We start from the raw sequence: 22191 nt of genomic DNA on the forward strand, positions 1-22191 counted from the left end.
TTAAGCATTTTAGAGCATATTATCAAATATCTCTTATAATTTTTAACTGTGTTATACACAGACTTTCACAGATTTCAATTGTCTTCGTGTCACTAAGTTTTTTTTTTTAAATACTTAATGGTATGTGACAGATATTCTATGAGAAAATCAATTTCCTCCTCCTCTCTAATCTACTATAGTGATCTGCAAAAATGCACCGCTTCTGGTCAAATACAACTAATCAGAGCCAGGAGGAAGGTTGTAGTGCTGTCTATCACACTTGTGTACACGCTGCTAAATGTGCTAATGGCAGAGAAACAACTCTTTACTGGAAAACAGTTCAACCGCTGTCATCTGTGATCATGATAGCTAGCCTGAGCGTTCATAACAGGACAATAGTCATGAATGCCGCATCCTTGCAGCAGAGAGCAAGGATGAGAGTGTGAGCAGTGCATACACAAGGATGATTGACACCAATAAAACACTCCTGTTTCTGATTGGTTCTTTCTGACCAAGAGACATATGTCTGCACATCACATCACATCACTGGGATCGATGTGACAAGGCAGAGGAGTTTGTTGTTGTTGTTTCTTTTTCCACAGATTATCTGTCTCACACCATATCATGACAAAGTAACAGTTTTAACAAATATGTAAAAAATATATGCATATTTTTACAAAAGTTACATTCTGTAGCTTTAATAATACATATCTTTATTTTGTTTGATGCCAGATTTGATTCTACATAAATATTTGTCTGGAGAAACATCTTGTCATGATTATTTTTCTGTAAAATCCCTTGATAGAAAAGTAAAAATGTACATATATCATTTTTGCAATGATTTTGATTTGTAAGACAACATTTTGGTTAATTGTGAAAGTAATTGGGCACCTTATACATGACTAAATTAATCTGAAGCACATAACACTCTATAAATATTTATACCATCGAACGTTCTACATGAACTGTAAATCGTCATCAATTTTATGCTATATTAACAGTTTTATTGAATAAACAGTTTAAAAAATCTTATGAAATATGCTTTGGTTTATTATTCGGCTTTATTGTCTGAATTTCTTAAAGTACAGGCTGGACGGACAAACAGAGGAATGCAGAGGTCTGGTCTGTGTTATTTGATGTTTTGACAAGTCACTGATAAGACTTTATCCACCAGTGTGGATGTGCTTGTGTTTTAGTGCTTCTGCTTGCTCTATAAACCAATATTCAGCTCTCTTCTCTGCAGTAGGAGGTTTTTTGTTTTTTTTTTCTAACTTACCTTCTTATCCAGGACACAATACTGGCTTCTGTTTGATGCTAAAACAAACCAAATAATCAGGATCATCTTCAGTAATCTGCAGAAGTTGGGAGATGTCTCGTCTGTTTAGGCTCTTTGCGTTTCTTTCTGGTTTCTGCTACATTTTTGCTTCTCCAGAAGTCTGCACCAACTCCCTCATACCCGGAGCTAAAGGTAGGTTAAGACATAAATCTGCACATCATCTCATTTAGATTAGCTTTTTAATTAAATTTTAGGAAGTGTGGGGAGAAAAAAGAAACCGGCTCTTGGATTCAAACAATATTTGCTCATACTTTTAAAACTTTTTTTTTTAAGTACTTTAAACTTAAACAGATATTTCCTATAGAGAAACCCCTGCAACATTTTAGGGTTTACTGAGTAGATGATAAACACACTAAGCATTAAATATCCTGTAGTTTACAAGCTGGCTGTCTGCATACCGATCGACTTGAAGGGAATGCCTTCCCATGTGTGTTTTCCATTTTACAACATCCAGTAGCTTGCTATCCTGCTGTTTCAGACAGACAGAGCTTATAAAATTCAAAGTTGAGCTTCAGTTTCTTTTCTTTTTTTTTCTATGCTTTTTTACACAAACGCAAAACGTAGCCTGCAGCTCTGGCTGAAGGGAAAACCAGCCAGATTTTTCTCAATCCATGCTGTAAAAAAATCTAAATAATGTTAAAAGGCCATTTATCACATTTTGTGTTCTTTTGGACAAATATGTTTAATATTTGCACTTTTGTAAAATCACTCTCTAGTGCAACACAGTGGTGACATGGATCAGAAAAGAGGCAACTATATCATCACATGCACTTTCACAACCTTCCCCTGACTTCTATCTAAAGGCTAGAAAGTCCCATTGAGTCAGTGTGTATTTAGACAGCTGCCACTAGGGTGAACTGATTATTTGTACAAGACTCATCCAGATACGAGTGACCACAAGGTCAGTCTCCCACTGAATAGTTGAGTGGGCGTTGGACGTGCATTTTTCTGTGTTCCATACAACCCAAAAAATGTCTTATTTATTTAAAGCATAACTAGAAGAAGAAGAAAAAAAAAAGACTCACTTTTTATTGCTTTTACTGGTAGCAGACTACACACTAAGATAATTTTGGCAGCGCTTGGACAGCGTTGATATGAAAATGTTAACTTTGTAAAAGAAGATTTAAAATGAAAATCACGTGTTTGACAGAGTTAGAATTACATTCACATTTTCTGAATGTTGGAATGCTGTCCGATTACTGGGTCCAACAAAAAGTAAGTATAGTACCTTAACCTTTGCAAAATGTTAAATATTTAAAATATATTTTAAAAAGATTTTATGTGATTGACCAACATTGATTTTTTAATTTTTTTTGAAAACCTGTGAAAAAAAAATTACCCTTTTTTTTTTTTTTTACTGAATAGCTCGAACTCATGCGGACCGCATGGTAGATATTAATACAAGTTTTCAGTTTGTTTTAGGTCAGAACTTTGAATGGACCGTTCTAACACACTGATCCAAACTATTCCATTGTAGCACCAACTGTATTTTTGCATCATTGTCCAACCTCTTCTAAGGTATCCCTCTATTAGCTCCATCAGCCTTCCACCTCTGTCACTGCTGAGGAAAAGCAATCCCGCAGTACAATGCAGCCGACACCATGTCAATTAGTGGTGATGGTGTGTTCAGGACAATTTGCAGTATTTGCTTCTTTTCTGATTGATACTCTTCTTAGGTAGGTTGGAAGTAGAGCCTCACCTTTTTAATTCTCAGATGCTGCGTTGAGCCGTGAGATTATGAAATTCTGGGAGGATGTTTTACAACCTGACTCTGTTTTAAACTTTAACTTTATTCCAGATCTGTCTGTTGTGTTGGCTGTTCTCTAAATGTTTCCTAGGAAACCTCTGAGGCTTAACCGCTGTAATGATCCTGAAATTTCATTACACAAGAATGGACAGGAGAGTGATTTAGAAAGTATCGTATTTTACTCAGAGGTATCAAGAGGGTAAATAAAATGCAACCCACACTTTTTAGATTTTAAAGTCCATTGCTCATTTTCTTCCCGTTTCACAATGGTGCCCTACTTTGTGGTTGCTATGTCACAAAAATCCAGATAAAATGCACTGAAATGTAACATGAAAAATGTAACAAAGGTTGTGAACGCTTTGCAAAGTTTAGTAAATTTGACATGAAGAATCCCAGTTTGATGGCACACCTTAACCACATATAAATTTGGTATTTTAAATGGTCTCAGTTGAAAATGATACACCTTCAGCAGATACGTGAGATTCTGTTCTGATTTCCTTCCAAATAGCTGGTGACCTGCCAAAAGTATTTCTCAGAGATCTCAGTAGTGGTTTTCACTGTGAAAAGTTATTGTATTTTAATACAATGATAGCATTGATATTAAAAATGTCTTGGCAGAAACTATATAATACAATGTGGTGCAGTGAGTTGAGAGACTTGTGACAATATCTACACAGGGATTCATACACAAATGTAATGAACCAAAGAAATTAATTGAATGTTTTCTTGGTCTAGTGCATTTGTCATTGTATAATGTGTCATCCTCCTAATAGCTTGACACTGGAAAAAAAAAAATCATCTCAGCTCAGTTTTCTTTGTTGAAATCCAGGAGATCAAGGTGATTATGGAGAACAGGGAGAAGAGGGAAAGCTTGGGAAGAACGGTCCACCGGGATTGGCAGGTACAAAACGTCAGTCACACACTCGCATGCATATAATGATTTTATTTGTTTAGCTTTGTTTCTATATGCATTAAAAAAAAAAAAAAACATACTATTCACAATGGGTAACACCACTGCATATTCTTTTTCTGGACAAAATTAGTATTGTTCCTATTTTAGTCAAATCACTCTGTAGCTCACTTCCCCGTTGAGAAATTTGGATTTTAGTTTGAATATACGAAAATCTAACCGTACAAAGACGCATATGGTTTTTTTATTTGTTTGTTTCCAACATTTAATAAAGGTCAGACAACTGAAGGACAAAAACAGTGAAGTAAACAAGAATCTGCTTCCTGCACTGTTTAGTATGCTGCCAGAGAAAGATCACATTTGGGTTTTTTTTTTGGTTTTTTTACAAGGAATCTTCCAGCACTGACAATGGTTTTCACATGAAATGTTAATATCGTTTCCTAAGTAACAAGCCATAAATATAAATACTGAGGAACTACTTAAAACCACTTTGCTCCCACTTTATAAAACGCAGGCGACCTTTTATTCCAGCCATTTTTAGGCTACCAAAATTGATTCCATTTTCTAAATAAGTTAAAAGGAATTTTATTAAAGAACTTGCTTCATTGCTTCCCTCAAAGTCAGAAAGTTTATTTGCCCTGAGAGTCTCTAACTTTAAACACTTTGTGAAAGATGTCATCATCTGACTGTGCTTGCTTCTAATTATTATTTAAGTTTAATAGTACCAAGCTCTCAAACAAACAGCTCTCTAGTAGAACATCAGAGAGAAAAGAAAAGAACTATCCCAAGACATCTGGAAAAGACTTGTAGACCTTCACAACTCTGGTTCATCTTGTTACAACTTCCAGATGCCTTAAGGTGCCACATTTTTTTCTGTTCAAACCACTATAGATAAAAAAAGAACAGTATGGGAATGTCTAGCCATTATACTGTCCAGGAGGGAGACAGGTTCTGGGCCCCAGAGGTGAACATGCTTTGGTGGGAAATCTGTGAATCAACCCCAGAACACCAGTAAAAGACCTTGTGAAGAAACTGGCTGAAGCTGGTGGAAAAAAAAAAAAAAGTATTATTGACACTAAAATAAATCATGCGTTGACATGATAGGAAAGACCACTCAGAGGGGAAGAAGTCATTACTCTAAAAGCAAAAGAAAAAAAATCTGATCTTTTCAAATGCACACAAGAATAATTATCTTAATCTCTGCAGATTAAGACAGCCCACATTCTACTTGGAAGGAGAGTGGGAGAAGCTGTGAAATCCAGCATCGAGTTTTGTGGCTGTTTTGCAACCTGAGGGTCTGGTGCGCTGCGCGAAATAGGAGAGAACATTATGTGGAAATAATTAAGAAGCATCTTAAGAAATCCGACAGATGATTAAAGTTTGGTCACAAACGCTTCTTTCAACTGGACAAAAAAACCCAAAGCCTCTGACTAACTTGACTCAGTTACACCAGTTCTGTCAGGAATTGGCCAAAAGGAAGCCTGTGGAAGGAGACCCAAATGTTTGACCCAATCAAAAAGAACAGACAACAATTCCACTGAGTACTGCATAAGTACTCTATGCTTCTGGCTCTGATGAAAGTGTTTTAAAAAAAAATTCTGTTTAAAAAAAAAAAAAAGCTCCCTTGTTATTTTGGTATTTAGTAATACAGAACAATCCGAGTAATCATCACTGACTGATTTAATGTCAGACACAAGTAAAACAGTCTTGCGTGTAGCCGTCTGGTTTCAGCTGCTTATGTGTCTTGTATGTACACACAAAAAGGCAAACTTAAAGACACAACTTTCAGACTTCTATTTACTCTGCGTCCTGACGCAAAACAATGAAATATTTCCCTCTGTAGCGCCGAGCGCTTGTGTGTGTGTGTGTGTGTGTGGGGGGGGGGGGGGGGTGTGTGTGTGTGTGAGTACCGAGAACACACCGAGAAGGTATGAGAAGCACACGAGAACCTTTTTCAACTTTTCAACTTTACGGACATTATTCACAACCTGTCATTATGGTTTTTCTGTCCGTACACTTACTGACAGCCATGAAAGCAGGTCTCTACAATGATTTTGTTAGTACACCATGTCGGCAGCGCAACAGATGACGCATGTATTCCCAGTCTTAATTTAGGCAGTGTTACAGGAAACAGTTGCTTAATTTTGGAAGCTTAAAAGGGAATCCATGACTCTCAATGCTCTGGAGGGCAACAAAAACTATTTGTTTGTCTAAACGTATTAGCATCAAAAAGCTGTTAGCTATATTCTTACTGGATTTAGCAGGATTTGTCAGTAAGTTAAATGGAAACATGCACCCTCGTAGTGCAATATTTTCCCGTCTAGTGAGAAAACAATAGTTCATAACTTAGCATATTTAATTTCTTATATTTCTGATGTTTGAATATTCTTAAGCTGCCTGATCCTGTTTAAAATGTGTGATTCTCCTGTGGGAATTGCACCCTTCACCTCTTTTATCCACCGGCAGCTGGAGAAATCAGTCGTTAAACCAGTTTGAGGAGTTGGCCATTATAAAGTGTGACTGCAGTGATACAAAGGCCTGTTATCTGGACGCTCACACAGACCGTTTAACTGGCGAGCGTGCACACTGCCAAAACAACATTAATCAGATGTTATAGACACAGAGGGAGCGAGGAGAGAGAGGAGCCAAAATCAGTTTCTTCCTCTCGCAAAAGACAAAAGCACATAATCGCTTCTCACTGTGAGCTCTCTGCTGACGACTGTGAAAACATTTTCTCTGTGAGGCAGCCTGCAAAGCATTTTGACAAATAATTCATGCAGAATTTGTGAAAACTTCTCAAAAACAAGAGCATTAAATTGTGAGAAAGCGTGACAGCGGAGATGGAGAATGTTTTTTTCTTTTTACTTTTTAAAACTTTTTTTTGACTTTTTAATCAAGACATCAAGAACCTTGTTGGGACATGAATACTTGTGAACATCGGATTATAAAAGTAAACAGAATCAATCACGATTAAGGTTCTGATTATATATGAAAAGCTTTCTCAGTGGATACACCGGAGTGAAGAGATGTCTGCCTTCCTGATTTTCTATTTTTGTGCATGTTTTCCACACTTAAGCGTTTCAGAACAGCAGACGAACTGAGATATATGTCAACACAAGTAAAACCAAAATGCATTTTTTAAATGAAGATGTTTATCATTATGGGAATAATCTCTCCCAAGAAATTAAAACCTACAAGGCGCTGTGTGGAAAAAAAGTGATTGCCCTCCCTGTTTAAACAAAATTTAACTGTGGTTTATCACACCAGAGTTCACAGTCTCTAGCCACATACAGACTTGCCACACTGTTGTCAATGAAGATATCACTTACATGTTTTGATTGAGAACAAGGATTGAGAACTGTCTGACAATGTGAAGTTCACCAAATGATCCTAAGAAGGTAAACATTATGCAGAGATCCAAAAACAAAAATTCAAGAGCAAATGAGAAAGAAAGTAATTGAGATTTATCTGTCTGGAAAGGGTTACAAAGCCACTTCCAAAGGTTTATGACTCCACCAAACCACAGAGAAAGCTGTTATCCACAAATGGCGAAAACATGGTACGGCGGTGAAACTGCTCAGGAGTGGCCAGCGGACCAAAATTATCTCAAAAGCTCGGCGACGACTTATCCAAGAAGTTATAAAACACCCACAACAACATCCAGAGAACTGCGGGCCTCGCTTGCTTCAGTTAAGGTCAAAGTTCATGCCTCCACCATAAGAAAGAGACTGGGCAAAAATGGCCTGTGTGGTAGTGTTCCAAGACAAAAACAAAAATGTCCCGCTGAGCAAAAAGAACATTAGGACTCGTTTCGTTTTTTTCCAGAACGCTTCTTGATGATCCCCAATGTTTTGGGAAAACATTCTGTGGACTGACGAGTCAACAGTTGATCTCTTTGGAAGGTATGTGTCCCATTACATCTAGCGTGAAAGTAACACATTTCAGAAAATAAACATCATACCATCAGTAAAATATGATGTTTGTACCGTGATGTTCTGGTTCTGTTTAGCTGCTTCTGGACCTGGAAGACATGCTGTGGTAAATGAACCATGAATTCTGCAATTTACCAAAAAAGAATCCAGAAGGAAAATGCCAACCATCTGCTTTCGTGACCTCAGACTGAAACCGACTTGGGTTCTGAAGCAGGACAATGATCCAAAACACGCCAGCAAGTCCTCCTCTGGGTGACTGAAGAAACACAAAATGAAGACCGTGGAGTGGCATAATCAAAGTTCTACCTCGATCCTATTGAGACACTGTGGCATGACCTTAAAAAGTCTGTTCGTGATGGAAAACAATCAATTGTGGCTGAATTACAACAATGCTGGAAAAGTGAATGGGCCGAAAGCCTCCACAGCACTGTAAAAGATTCGCTGCAAGCTATCGTAAATGCTTGATTCCAATTGTTGCTGGTATGAGGTTTAGGCGGTAATCATTTTTCACACAAATCAAAATATGTAGGTTTTGATTTATGTTTCCCTTTATGATCAACACTTTCTTTTAAAAACAGTAGTTGATGTTCTGAAAAGCTTACATGTGGAAAGCATACAGAATAATAGGAAATCAGGAAGGGGGCAAACACTTTTTCACACCACTGTAGTTCTTATAAGGCTAGCTGAACATTTTTTATTTGCGTGTGCGTGAGTGTGAGTGTGTTTAAGTATTTCTCACCTTGTAAAGCCAATTTTTCCAACAAGTACTCTGTTGTGAGGAACCCCTGCTCTTTATGGGTAAAGCATAAATGCAGTTACTAAAATGAAAGGAAGTCAATGCAAAGCCCTAATATACGTAGAAACACTAACTTCGGGGTCAGGGTTGGGTTATAGGACTGAATGAAAAAAAACAATTGAAGTCAAATCAAAGTCCCTGTGAAGACAGAAAGACACACTTCTGTGGGTGTGCGTCTGTGTGTGTGCGTGCACATATGGCTGCGTGCCTATGTGTGTGTGTGTTGCAAATCCTTCTAATAACAATCGGGCCTCTTCAGAACATCACTTAGTGCTTGAAACACCATTAGTTTCCAGTTGAAGAGCTTCCTGAGGAAACACTAGTTCAAGAGCTGGCAGAACGCCTCTGTCTGCTCTGTATGATTCCCACACAAACGCTGTCACTACCGCAGGTTCTCTTTTTTATCTTATTCTATCCTACATTCTAATTTCTGTTCACTACACGCAAAGCCATAGGGACAATAACAAGGTCTTTAGTGTCTTGCAAAAAGTATTCACACACCTTGAGCTTTTTCACATAAATGTTCTGTTTCAGCCACAAACTTCATTGCAATGTTTCTATTTGACAGACTTTTGTTTGGCCCCAGGAAAGTTCTAGAAAACCATTTGGTATCTCGGAAAGGGAAAGAAGCGACTGACCCGAGCAGTTTCTGCTTTGGGGAGGATGTGTGGATACAGTGGAAGGAGAACACTGAGAATCTCATCAATTTGGTCTCCCTTAAGGAGGCAGAGTCCAAAGATTTGGGTGAAGGCAGTTCCATCACCATGGCAGAGGTGCTTAAGACAGTTTAAAAAAAAAAGAAGCTCTTCAAATGCCAGGTGTGGATGTAAGCTTTGGACACAGTACAGCTGTCATGACTGGTATGCCTCTTTATTGTCTTATGGATCTCAGATTAAGGAGGCACAACGCTGCTTTTATCTTGACTGTAGAACAGTGGCCCAGATCATTACCATCAAGAAACTACAGGGCGTTTGTTTGGCCCATAAGGGTTTTGTGTATATGAAGAAGGTTTGCAAGACTGTACCCCAGGGTTGATGCAGTTGTAAATCTCATACTACTTGTTCAAATGCACTTCCATAATATCATACAAAAAAGAAGAAAACTAAAGTTTTCTAAGAAAACTTTAGAAAACCAAAGTTTTCTAAAGAAACACTGTTTCAATTTGTTTGAATTTCTGCGTCACCAATATTTTCCACTACTATTTCTGAGGGGTCTGAAGATGAAGAGACTGAGAATTGGATTATAGACCAAAATGAAAATTAGCTAATGCCATTATGTTTTGTCAGTTTCTTACATCCCTAATTATCCTAATTTATTGTTCCTTTTTCCTCACTCAGGTGTGCCAGGTGAACCAGGTCTTAAAGGAGAAGTAGGCCCCTCGGGAAAAATGGGCCCAATTGGAGAGAAAGGTTCAATTAATCATTTTAACTCTGAGTCCATGCAAATGTCTAGCAATTCCCTCTTTTAGTCTTCTGTTTAATGCTTTTGTAAAGACACAAAGCTTAGTGTCATTAGTCATATTTAGTGATTACTTTAGTCAGAAACTGCAGCATGTGTTTGTCTTTAAGCTGTCTAAAGAAGAAAAAATATCTGATGAGAAATTATTTTTTAGGTTTTATGGCCATTCACTGTAAAAGTCCCCAAAGTTTCAGCATGCTGAAACTTTGGGAAGTCAAAGTGTAAATGTGATATCCTTGAAATTTTAGAAATACCATGAAGACAAAATCCTGTGAGCTTTGATGACTTCTCTATGCTCATAAAATGAAAACAAGACACTTAATTAGTTTAAAACCTAAAACAGAATTAATACCTAGTTTTAAATGGTTCATTAAGTAATTAAAAAGTACAGATGGTCCACAAGAAGCTAAGCTAAGCGTAAGGATGAGCTTTATGACATCAAAAGACAGACAACCGTCTTCCCTGCAGTATGATGTCATGCTCATGCATTGTCTTTGCTCCAGTTTTTATAGGCAGTCGAGTTCCCCTGCCTCTCTGTACATGCAGCGTTCCATGCAATCATCATGTTTAATACTCTTACAGGAAAGTGACTCTGCATCAGCCTCCTCACAGAAGGAGTGAGGTCACAACTTTGGATTAACAATGAGACTGGAAGCCCAGAGCTCATAAAACACCTGGGGGAAAACAAAATAGACTCCGGACAATGCCAAGTGCAGCAGGGTTCAAAACTAAAACTGAGCTACTGTTTTATGGCAAGTTAATACACCCTCACAGAGCCATTAAATGCGGTGAATTTCCACATCTGCATAGGGTTAACTCATGTTATTACCCAAGTTATGTTACCTTATAGCAGTACATCAGTATGCAGAGATTTCATTCGCTGTAATACCATGCATTTAACTGCCAGTTGTGTTTGTGCAGAAGAAACTAATGACAATATTATAACTAACAACATCAAGACGCCGTTTTGTTTCTTTATGTTCTTGGAGTTAACATTAGTTGACATTGCTGGAATTTAAACATAAGTGAAAGTTTGAACCTAACGAGTTTATTGTATTTATGCCGGGAGGTTCAAACTGTAACCTTTCTACCCCAGGCCAAACAAAACTGTGCAGGTGTCACATGTCACTCTTCTGTTCCTCATTCATAATTAGGCCATTGTTATGTTTGAACAGCAAATCACTTCCCCAAACCTTACAACTGCCACTTGGACCAAGGGTAAATCTGCAAGGGTGAGCAGTGAGTTTTAAGTGTGACCCTGCCATCTGCCTGTGAAATTGAGATACTACATAAGTCCTATGTTTTTTGTTTTTTAAATATTGATTGGACTTGTCTTTTTTTGTGCAACACCAACACATAGTCGGGCATATTGGGAAGGTAGATAATACACAGTCAATGTGTTTTTCTTATTAAAAATAACGCTGCGGCCCTCTCGATGCTGATGTCTTAACACACAATCGTATGTCAACAGTTCTTTGCAGGAGCAGCAGAAATCGACAACTTAGGTGCAAGGTTCTGTTGATAGGACAGTGCCAAGAAGAAAGACATTACAGCAGAAATAAAGTCAAAGGAAGATTGTTTTAAAATTGTCACAAGTTATGAAAGGGGCACGGCAAACATGGAATAAGATTAGACCAATGTTGAATCTCTGGGCATATCTGCAGTTACTGTGCGTTTGTTGTACACTGGCTGCCCATCACCCTGAGTGAACTATTCCTACATTAAAGTATGTTTGTAGCTGGCCAACAGCATTATGTTGTAGACATGATTTTCTTCAGCAGGAACAGGGAAGCTGGTCAGCGTTGATATAAGGGCTGAATAAAGAGCTATATCCAGTAGAGGAGCTAAGTGTAGACTCAGGGGGAATTAACACTAATTCATGCAACACATTTCTGATTTGTACAAGAAAATCTTTGAAAGTCAGGTATGTTACTCAAATGTACATACATACAAGAAAATGTTCAAGGGGTAGGAATACTGTCACAAAGCACAATTCCTTTAAAATGGCTGCACATTTGTGATTTTTATCAATCTTCAGGTGACAAAGGTGCTAAAGGTTTTGATGGACCAGTCGGGATCAAAGGACAAGCTGGTGAGAAAAATTCAAACAGACAGCCTTTATTTCTATCATGTTTGAGTGTAAATTTAATTTGAAATATTCCGGACTCCGGTTAGTATTTCCATTAGGTACTTTTATACTCTACTGTCTTCCCTCCTTATCTATTTTTTACTTTCTGAAAAAAATAATCAATTATATACTTGAGGCAGCAGATTAGTAATTACAATTATTTGATAAAACACAGAAAGTTGAGATAATGGGTTTTTTTATCTGTCAGGTGCAACATGTGACTGTGGGAGGTACAGGAAGGTGGTCGGACAGCTTGATGAGAATTTAGGAAAGCTGAGGAACACTGTTAAGTTTGTGAAGAACGGTGAGTTGTCAGTGAGAACTTTTAATCAAACATACTCATTATTATTTGAGTAAATTTATCACCTTTGGGAATTATGAACAAATAAATGATGGTAAAATAAATGAGTCAGTCCTAAATTGACTCAAATTATTCTGAAAATCTTTCCCGTTCAGTTGTGCTGGGCTTGAAGGAGACAGAGGACAGATATTACCTGCTTGTGAAGGAGCCCAAGAAGTTCAGAGAGGCTTCTATGAACTGCAAGCTAAGGGGAGGCGCGCTGGCTATGCCAAAAACTAACAACATCAACCGGCTCATGGCAGACTACATCAGTCAAGCAGGGCTGACAAGGGTTTATGTTGGAGCACAAGCTCAGAGCAAAGGCACAGTAAGTGTTTAGGACCTCCAGGTGGAAACAGCGACAGTGATGCTACTCTTAAAGACGGCACATTTTATGTTGTGTGTATTGCTAAGTTGCAAGAAGATTTTTTTTTTTTTTTTGTCTTTTTAAGGATGGAACTGGAAGCTATATTTATGCAGACTCCACGCCTCTGCGGGAGTTTGCGGTGTGGAGCCAGGAAGAGCAGCTATATTCCACATCATCTCCAGCCACCAACGTCAGCTGCGTGGAGCTGCTCAACACTGGGACGTGGAATAAAGTGGAGTGTGAAACTCCCCTGTTCTTCATCTGTGAGTTCCCAAAGAGCAGGAGAAGAGGCAGAGGAGGAGCGGCTGCTTCCGCTTTGTAATGACATTTAAAATTAGGGAAAATTAATATGACTAGTTTGCTGTTTTTGTCCACGGATACAGAGAGTGACAGCAAAGAGTTGCTCTTGCTAAAAGCGGGATTGAAAGAAGTGCCGAGACAAGTTCAGCCGCTTTTAATAACATTATCTGAAATATGTAACTCAACAAAACATTTACTTCATTGTTGTACAGGAAAATATGCATTTAGTATGGCGATTTCCTTTCAAATATCATAATTGTTAATAGTTTTTAGTGCCGTCGCCATGTTTTAATTATCTGTAATTTACATTATGTCTGGCATCAAAAAATAATGGATACATTTAATGCAAACATGGGTTGCCTTTCAGCTAACTTTACTCACACACTCCCTGATTCCAGAGCTGTTTTAACCTGTTTAGGCTCCTGAGGGATAGCACAGCCACAACTAGAGGTTGCTCTTTATTCCTACATTAAAATCAAGTTTAACAGTAAAGCACAAGATAACTGAGCTCAACATACGCAAGCAGAAAATGGCAGCTTGTCAAAACAACCATATCCAAAAATAAAACAAAAAGCTAGTTCATCAAGCTTCAACATCTGACCCATAACATCCAATGTATGACAACAACAATGACTGTTGTTGGTTGATGATGGCCAGGGGGTTGTTAATAACAAAATCAGCATTCTGCTTGTACCAAGATTTTACAGCAAGATCTGGACATGTCTGACAGCAGGTGGCCAGAACTGATGGCAAGGTTCTGTCTCCTTCTGGGTTTTATTGTAATTTACTTTGCAATGTACAGATTCATAAATCTGAAAGCGTCACATGAGTCACATGAGAAATCTATGATTTTAAATAAGTGTCATTGTAGATCTTTGGAAATCTTAATAATTGTAGTCAAATAAATAAAGCAGAGCCACTGTTTGACTTTATTAAGGTGTCAGTAAATTTTTACTCACTTATCTGTGATTTTCTGTTTCACTGTGAAGTATGTGATGTGTAACGCAAAGGCCCATTGTCTTAAGAGCAAATAATTAAAATGTTTAAATCAACAGAATGACCTTTTTTGTTCAAGAAGTACTAACATTAACATATAGATTTTGCTAAACACTACGTGAATTTAATCTCAAATCATGTGCTTTGGTGACTGAGGTGAAACAAAGATTAAACCTTTTGGCGGAAAGTACTAATATAAATAAAAACACTAATTTGAATATGGCGATGGATCTGTGATGCTGTGGGTATTTTCTCCTCTACAGTTCTGGAAAGATCATCAGTGTTATCATGAGTGCTTTAAAATGTCAGGGTACGTAAATTAAAAATCTTCTGTCAAAATACTGGCAATGCAAGTACTTGCTTAAAGAACATTTTATTTGCCAGGTGTATATTAGCCTTCATTTGAAGACATTTGCTCACTTCACCTTGCAAAGATTCTCTAGTTCTGTGAGGTTGAGGGTATAGCTGATAAACAACACACAGCTATGTTGCCAGCAGAATTACCAGCAGGGTAACTCTGTTATGTGCCCCTGCTTCAAATGGCTGGCTTAGTTTTTTAGCATGCTAATTAGCTAGCTCTGCTGAGGCCTGCTAATGAACTGGTCATGTGACTCAGGTTTGCATTGTGGAATGATCTAAATATAGCAGAACACTGACTTCAAACACTACCAATCAAGGTGGACAGCTATGTCTTCGTAGGTTTTTAGTCGTGTTATTATTTTTCATTTTTAGATAATCGACAGAACAGTCGTCTGTGTGATTTTCAATGGTTAGCCTTAGGACAGGCTAACACGGCTTTAAAATCACCTACAACATGATCTCTGATCTAGGAGATGTGTTCATGATGCATTTTCTTTCTCTAATGAGTCCCAACAAACTGCTCAGACCTTATAATAATGAAGCATCTGTACTAATCAAATTGGCGTCTCCTAATTATAATTTCTTAAGTGAGAACAATAAGCATAAGAGGGGCTAAGGACTTCCTATTGTTTCATGATTCACTAAACTGTAAAATGATTTTCTTGAGCATATTTGACTCTCTTGAATGTTTGGGAATCAATGTAAAAGGTCAGACACTAATGTTATATAAAAGCCCCAAATATGTGGAAAATGTTTTCAATGAATTTAGCCAGCTCTTATCGGTCAGGTTGAATACATCTGAAATCTGTGGAGTCAGGAAAAGATAAAACAAAATCGTGGCCATGACTTTTTATAATTAAGTCTTTCCCACAAAATAAACGAGTAATTACCATTCTCATTATTCCCGTTCCCATTATTAAGTTACGGCCACATTTTATTTCATCCCATGTCACCAGACCCACTTCATAGAGATCAAATAAAAAAAACAACTAATTATTTTCCTTTTTTGTTGTTTTTTTGTTTGTTTTTTAGCTTTCTTTTTACATAAAGGGAGGACATAATAATAACACAACACTGACATAGAACTCGCAACATATAAAACAAAGAAACACATCAACAGCTGTTTATATTACATTACAGTTTGAATACATAGAATGACATATAAAACATATTGTCTATGCATGATGATATTAAACTTTTATATCGTCATACAAAGAACAACGATATAAAACCTTTATATCGTCATACATAGAATGACAATATAAAACTTTAATATCGTCATACAAAGAACAACGATATAAAACTTTTACATTGTCATACATAGAATGACGATATAAAACGTTCTTGTGTTTATTTCAAACAAACACAAGAAGCTATTTACATTACTGTAAAGGGGAGGAATAGATTAAAAATCACATAAACGTTTTCCTCCCTTATTTTGCTTGGGGTTTTTTCAGCATTTGATTACTGGACAGACCAGTAATTGACCGCCGTCACATTGGTTCCCAACCGTAGTCCCTAAGTACCCATGCCCTACATGTCTCCTTCCTACCAAATGCCTGACTCAAATGAATGGCTGATTGACAGACAGACTTCTGCAGTATTTGGTGGCTGCAGAGGAGATCATGCAATCATTTTAATCAGGTGTGGTGGAACAGAGACACATAACAGAGTAATCTTTGCATGAATTAAAACACTAATAATCTAAAATACTTGCTGGATTTAATATTTACAAGCTAACAACAACAAAGAGCTATTCGCATGACTTTAAAGAGGGTGAACTTTGATGAGATGCCGTTTCTCTTTCAGGTATTTCTTCTGCCGGGTTCAGCATTCTGCTTCCTTGTGGAAAGCCTCTAGCATCTCTATGGCCTCCATCTCATAGTTTTCTGCCTCGATCCTAAGGGCTTTTTCCTTTTCCAGTACAAGGGTGAGTTCCTGGATGTCTTTGAGCAGAGATCTCTGTTTCTTGTCCTCTGCCTGAAGCTTGTTGGTAAGGACTTCAGCCTCAGCCGAGAGCGTCTCTGTCATCTTACAGGCTTCCTCTAAACCCTGGTAAAGATTATCACTTACCTTTTCCAACTCCAACTTACCTCTTTCTGCCTCTTCTCTTAGAGCCCTTTCTTTCTGCAGCTCTTTTTCTGTTTCCTGCCGAAGAGATTCTAGAGTCTTCAAGAGAGAAGCATTTTCAGTCTCTCCTTGGACCCTTAGACGTTTCTCTTCTTGGAGCATTTTCTCTAGCTGTTGCAGCTCCATTTCAAATTTATTCCGTTCATCCAAAGCAGTCTCAGACATTTTCTCCACATCCTCAAGCTTTTTAATTAGTTGCTCTGCGATCTCCACGGCTTCCTCTTTGTCTGCCTCAATTTGGGCTCTACATTCTAGTTCTGATTTCACTTCTTGGTCCAGTAGTTCTAATAAATTCTCTGCCTGGACCCGCTGGGTTTTCTCTTCTTGGAGCATTTTCTCCAGTTGTCGGAGCTCCCGTTGCATTTTGTCAACCAAAGCAGTCTGAGATGGACCCTCCTTGGACGTTTTCTCCACGTTCTCAAGCTTTTTAATTAGTTGCTCTGCAATTTCCACAGCTTCCTCTTTGTCTGCCTCAATTTGGGCTCTACGTTCTAGTTCTGATTTCACTTCTTGGTCCAGTAGTTCTAATAAATTCTCTGCCTGGACCCGTTGGGTTTTCTCTTCTTGGAGCATTTTCTCCAGCTGTTGGAGCTCCAGTTGAGTTTTGTCCCTCTCATCTGAACTGGTCTCAGCGGGACCCTGCTTGGACGTTTTCTCCACGTCCTCAAGCTTTTTAATTAGTTGCTCTGCGATCTCCACAGCTTCCTCTTTGTCTGCCTCAATTTGGGCTTTGCGTTCTCTTTCGGTTTTCAGTTCTTGCTCCATCATGTCAAAGAAAGCCTCAGCAATTTTGAATTGATCCAGATTTTCATTTTCTGCCTCAATCCTCAGCTTTCTTTCTCTCTGGAGCATTTCTTGAAGCTGTTGGACATCAAGATAAGGAATGTCCTCATCTCGAACTTTGATTTTTGTTGACTGTTCAGTGGAGATGTTCTTCAATCCTTCACAGTGGTCAGAGAATTTTAGGAGAATATTGATGGCTTCCCTTTTTGCTGAATCACTATTTGCACCAAGATTTCTTTCGTTCTTCAGCTTTTTCTGGAGCTTCTTTACCTCTTTCTGAGCCACAGCAACATCAATTTCAAACTCAATGGTGAGCATCTCAATGTCCTCACGGTGTTTCTTTTGCATTTCCGCCATTTGTTGTTGGAGTTCTTGTATTGTGGGGCAGCACGTTGTCTTATCTCTGCCCACCCAGCCTTGGTTCTTGGATTCAGCTTTCTCCAGCTTCTCCTTAAGCTCTTGAATTTCCAGAAGCAAGGCCTGCTTCTCCTTCCTCTCTTCTGAGACAACGTCTTCATAGTAACGTTCAGTGTTGAGTTTCTCCATCGTAATGGCCGCAACATCTTGGTGCAGCTCCTTGATCTCCTGCTGAAAGATGTCAAAGAGCTCATTGTTGAGGTGATAGACCAGGGGTTTCGCCATTCTGGGTTATTCAAACAAGTTTTGCTCAAAACAATGTTCTCTGTACAGTTCTCAAAATTTGCACAATCCGCACAAGTGAAACGTGGGTGAGGTTCTATGGAACTGTGTGGCTTTATAAAGTACAATTCTGGTGTATGATGCATGAAAACGCCTGTGATGTCATCATAGATATTACAATAGTGATAGTTCTCTTGTGGGCTTGTAAGCATTCTCACCATCTTATTGGCTGAATTTATTACAATATAATTTATTATAATTTATTACAATATAATTTATTATAATTTATTACAATATAAGTATATTTACACACACACACACACACACACACACACACATATATATATATATATATATATATATATATATATATATATATATATATATATATATATATATATCGCACAGATATTGTTCTTGCCATTGAGCTGGCTTCTCAGGACTTGTCTTATTCGTTGGAGGTATTTGGCTGTGGCTCCTTTCCTTGTGACCTCATCGAGGTTGCCATTTGCTTGTGGTATTCCCAGGTACTTGTAACTGTGCTCTATGTCTGCTATTGTTCCTTCTGGGAGTAAGACCCCTTCAGTGCAGATGACCTTCCCTCTCTTTGAACCATCCGACCACACTTCTCTAGTCCGTATGACATCCCAATGTCAGTGCTGTAGATCCTGGTTGTGTGGATCAGTGAGTCGATGTCTCGCTCACTCTTGGCGTACAGCTTGATGTCATTCATGTAGAGGAGGTGACTGATTGTGGCCCCATTCTTGAGTCGGTATCCTTAGCCTGTCTTGTTGATGATTTGGCTGAAGGGGTTCAGGCCTATGCAGAACAGCAGTGGGGACAGAGCATCTCCTTGGTATATGCCACATTTGATGGACACTTGTGCAAGTGGTTTGCAGTTGGTTTCAAGGTTGGTTTTCCACAGCCCCATCGAGTTTGCATTGAAGGCTCTTAGAGTCCTATTGATGTTGTACATCTCTAAACATTCAATGATCCAGGTATGTGGCATTGAGTCATAGGCCCCTTTGGAGCTCTGACAGTTGGCTCACTTCCCTCCTTGACACCAATTGATTTTTGCCTTTAACCGTCATTTCCATGGTGGGTATTGGATCTCATTGTTGTTCTTATAGCCAAGTAGCTCAAGCATCACTGATGCTGAGTTGTAAATCAGCTCATTGGTTTCCGATATGGTGTTGGTAGGGAGTGTTCTCAATGCTGCATTCACATCCTCAATGAGACTTTCTGATGGTACTTCACTCAGCCGTTGTAATTGGCGTCGGGGTTGTCTGGTGCTTATTCGGGCCACGATTCTTTCTCTCAGGTCAGCTGCTGCCTCATTCAGCTTTGATTCATTCATTACTGTGGCTGCATACCCAATCTCTGGGTGGGGACTTGTGGTTAACTCCCCCCTGTCCTGACATCCCTTGCCGTAGCATTTGTGTTGTACCTCGTCAATCTCAAGTTGTGACACCAGTTGCCGTTTGCGGATGTTGGAACACTGAGCTACTAGTTGTTTAGCAGTCATTGTAGACTGGGGATGTCGAACTAACAATTCTTCCCACAGTCTTTGCATATAGCCCCTCTGACTAGGGTTACTTGAGTAGTAGCATTCCAACAGATCCAGGTTTTCACCTCTCGCCCATTTCCGTCTTGTTCCAGTAGCCCATTTTTCATCAAGGTGCTCTGGTTCCCCAGCACCTGACGCAGACCTTGTTTGGCCGGGCGACGTCTGAGCTGGCATGTTATGCATATCAATGTCTCTCATTTCATGATATGAGGTAGCTCAAAGGGTCTTGCCTAAGGACCCAGACTGGATAGTGCATTTTTTTTCTTTTTCTTTTTAGGTTGTGCAAGGAGGCCCCTGAGACAGTCCAGCACCTAACAGCAGGGTGCAAGATGCTGGCAGGGAAACCATACATGGAACGACATAACCAAGTGGCGGGCATAGTGTACAGGAACATCTGTGCAGAATACGGACTGGAAGCCCCGAGGTCAAAGTGGGGAACACCCTCAAAGATGGTAGAGAATGACCGAGCCAAGATCCTGTGGGACTTCCAGATCCAGACAGACAAAATGTTAATGGCGAACCAGCCAGACATTGTGGTGGTGGATAAACAACAGAGGAAAGCCGTTGTGGTGGATGTAGCAATACCAAGTGACCACAACATCAGGAAAAAGGAGCATGAGAAACTGGAGAAATACCAGGGCCTCAGAGAGGAACTGGAGAAGGCCTGGAAGGTGAAGACCACAGTGGTGCCTGTGGTCATCGGGGCCCTCAGGGCAGTCACCCCCAAACTGGAGCAGTGGCTAAAACAGATCCCAGGAACAACATCAGACATCTCAGTCCAGAAATGTGCAGTTCTAGGCACAGCCAAGATACTGCACAGAACATATATATGTATATATACACCAGCTGATGTCTATAGTTGTCTATAATTTGGACATGGTAAAACAAACAGCATCTGTTTTATGAAAGTACATAAAACAAATGCTCAAAGATACGGGTCTCATAATTCTGCAGAAATTTACTTTTACTTTTACAGTGCCAGTAGGTGGTTATAATGCCAGCATCAAAATTCAAAGGCGGACTTTCCTGATCAAGGCAAAGCTCAGAGAACTTCGCTTAAATTGCCATTTAATCAATTTCTGCTCGGGGATGAATAAAAATCTATTCTATTCTATTGGACACGTCCAGAACAATTGTAGTTTGTGTTTCATTCAAGTATTTAGAATGTCCTTCTTAGTTTTCAAAAACCCTCATGTGGAGAATAAACTGCAAATATTGCTTGTGGAGGTTCCTCCATCTTTTCCGCAGTGTTAGTATTTATTGAAATGTTTTCACATAATATAATTAGAATTTCACTTTTTCTTTGGTGGTGGTTATTGCATTAGGTTGTTTACTAATTTGGGTACACACATTTAGTAAACACCTTATGTTTATTTAGATCAGTAACTATTTTTGTTTTGCTGAGTTTGAAGGACTGGCTGGCAGAAGATGATTGGTTGTAAGAGGTAACAGTTTAGGTCCAAAAAAGATTTTGCATAGTTTTTGTATTTGAAGTGGGGCTTTTAGAGAGCTAACTAGGAGGTTGAATTAATTTGAATAGGTTTCCACACAGAAACGAGCCGTGCCCTTTCAGAGGTTAAATCAACATTGTCTCACATAACCTAGATAATCATTAACTGTGACTTAAGATAGAAAGCAGCTATTCTCAACAGTACTCCCCCTTAAAAAAAAACAAAAAAAAACATACAATGAATCATAAAACATTTATTCTTTTCAGAAAATAAGTTGTCTTTACTGTAAATGCATGAAAAAGTGTTGTCTGTTTCTAATCAATACCCTTCTCAAAGCTCAAACTACTATTTACTTTACAACATGTCTGTGCTTCACACTGCTCCTGCATATTGAAGTTTAAGCAGATCACACTCATTGTCTCTCAGCTTTCATATAATTTAACGTCAAGCAGGATTTAGAGGGGGAAATTTAAATCTGCGGCCTTATGTGCTGGTAGATGTAATAGTTCACGAAGGGAATCAAGTGTTCTAACTGGAAACTGCTGCCTTCACTTGGAGTTGGATAAATGAGCAGCAGGTGAAGACAGCAAACCTTTACAATATTGAAGCAGAATCGTCCTGTGTTGAGATCGAGGGTGTGGAATTATCCAAATAATTAACTTAGTTATTGTTTGCTCACAAAATCTATTGTAAAATTCATGTTATGTATGAAGAAATGGAATTAATGCAATTACTTCCACAAAATAACTACATTCCATTTAAATGTTGAATTAGTAGTCCAGGTGTGGAAATCAATATGTTGATATCATTCCAAGTTTATCTCAACATATTTTAAATAAAATAATAAAAAATAATTATAAACTTAAAGGCTTTTTTTCTGGTTCCTGGCATAAAGTTAGAAGAAGGCTTTCTGGATCTAGAAACTTCCCTGGCTTCCTTGAATGCATCATCGCTTTCCAAGGAGTGGCCGCT

The 22191-nt window shown here is 38.6% G+C and overlaps 1 protein-coding gene and 1 pseudogene across 1 annotated transcript; one reads left to right on the plus strand and one right to left on the minus strand.

The window, feature by feature from the left end:
• Nucleotides 1-905: 905 nt before the first annotated feature.
• colec10 (collectin sub-family member 10 (C-type lectin)) lies at nucleotides 906-14350 on the plus strand. The gene is made up of 7 exons (XM_015010139.2): nucleotides 906-1447; nucleotides 3892-3963; nucleotides 10038-10109; nucleotides 12197-12250; nucleotides 12495-12590; nucleotides 12743-12954; nucleotides 13079-14350. The coding sequence occupies exons 1-7, from the start codon at nucleotides 1348-1350 to the stop codon at nucleotides 13313-13315; spliced, it is 843 nt and encodes a 280-aa protein (XP_014865625.2). The 5' UTR covers nucleotides 906-1347; the 3' UTR covers nucleotides 13316-14350.
• A 2066-nt stretch (nucleotides 14351-16416) lies between these two features.
• On the minus strand, nucleotides 16417-18204 carry LOC106931795 (uncharacterized; annotated as a pseudogene).
• Between the last annotated feature and the right edge of the window lie 3987 nt (nucleotides 18205-22191).

The sequence above is a fragment of the Poecilia mexicana genome, unplaced genomic scaffold (assembly GCF_051168715.1).
Source record: "Poecilia mexicana isolate PSO_F unplaced genomic scaffold, ASM5116871v1 scaffold_16, whole genome shotgun sequence".
NCBI classification, from domain to species: Eukaryota; Metazoa; Chordata; class Actinopteri; order Cyprinodontiformes; family Poeciliidae; genus Poecilia; species Poecilia mexicana.

Coding starts and splice junctions, on each gene's coding strand:
- colec10 (XM_015010139.2), top strand. CDS start 1,348: ATGTCTCGTCTGTTTAGGCTCTTTGCGTTTCTTTCTGGTTTCTGCTAC. Junction 3,964..10,037: donor CGGTCCACCGGGATTGGCAG/GTACAAAACGTC, acceptor TTCCTCACTCAG/GTGTGCCAGGTGAACCAGGT. Junction 10,110..12,196: donor GGGCCCAATTGGAGAGAAAG/GTTCAATTAATC, acceptor ATCAATCTTCAG/GTGACAAAGGTGCTAAAGGT.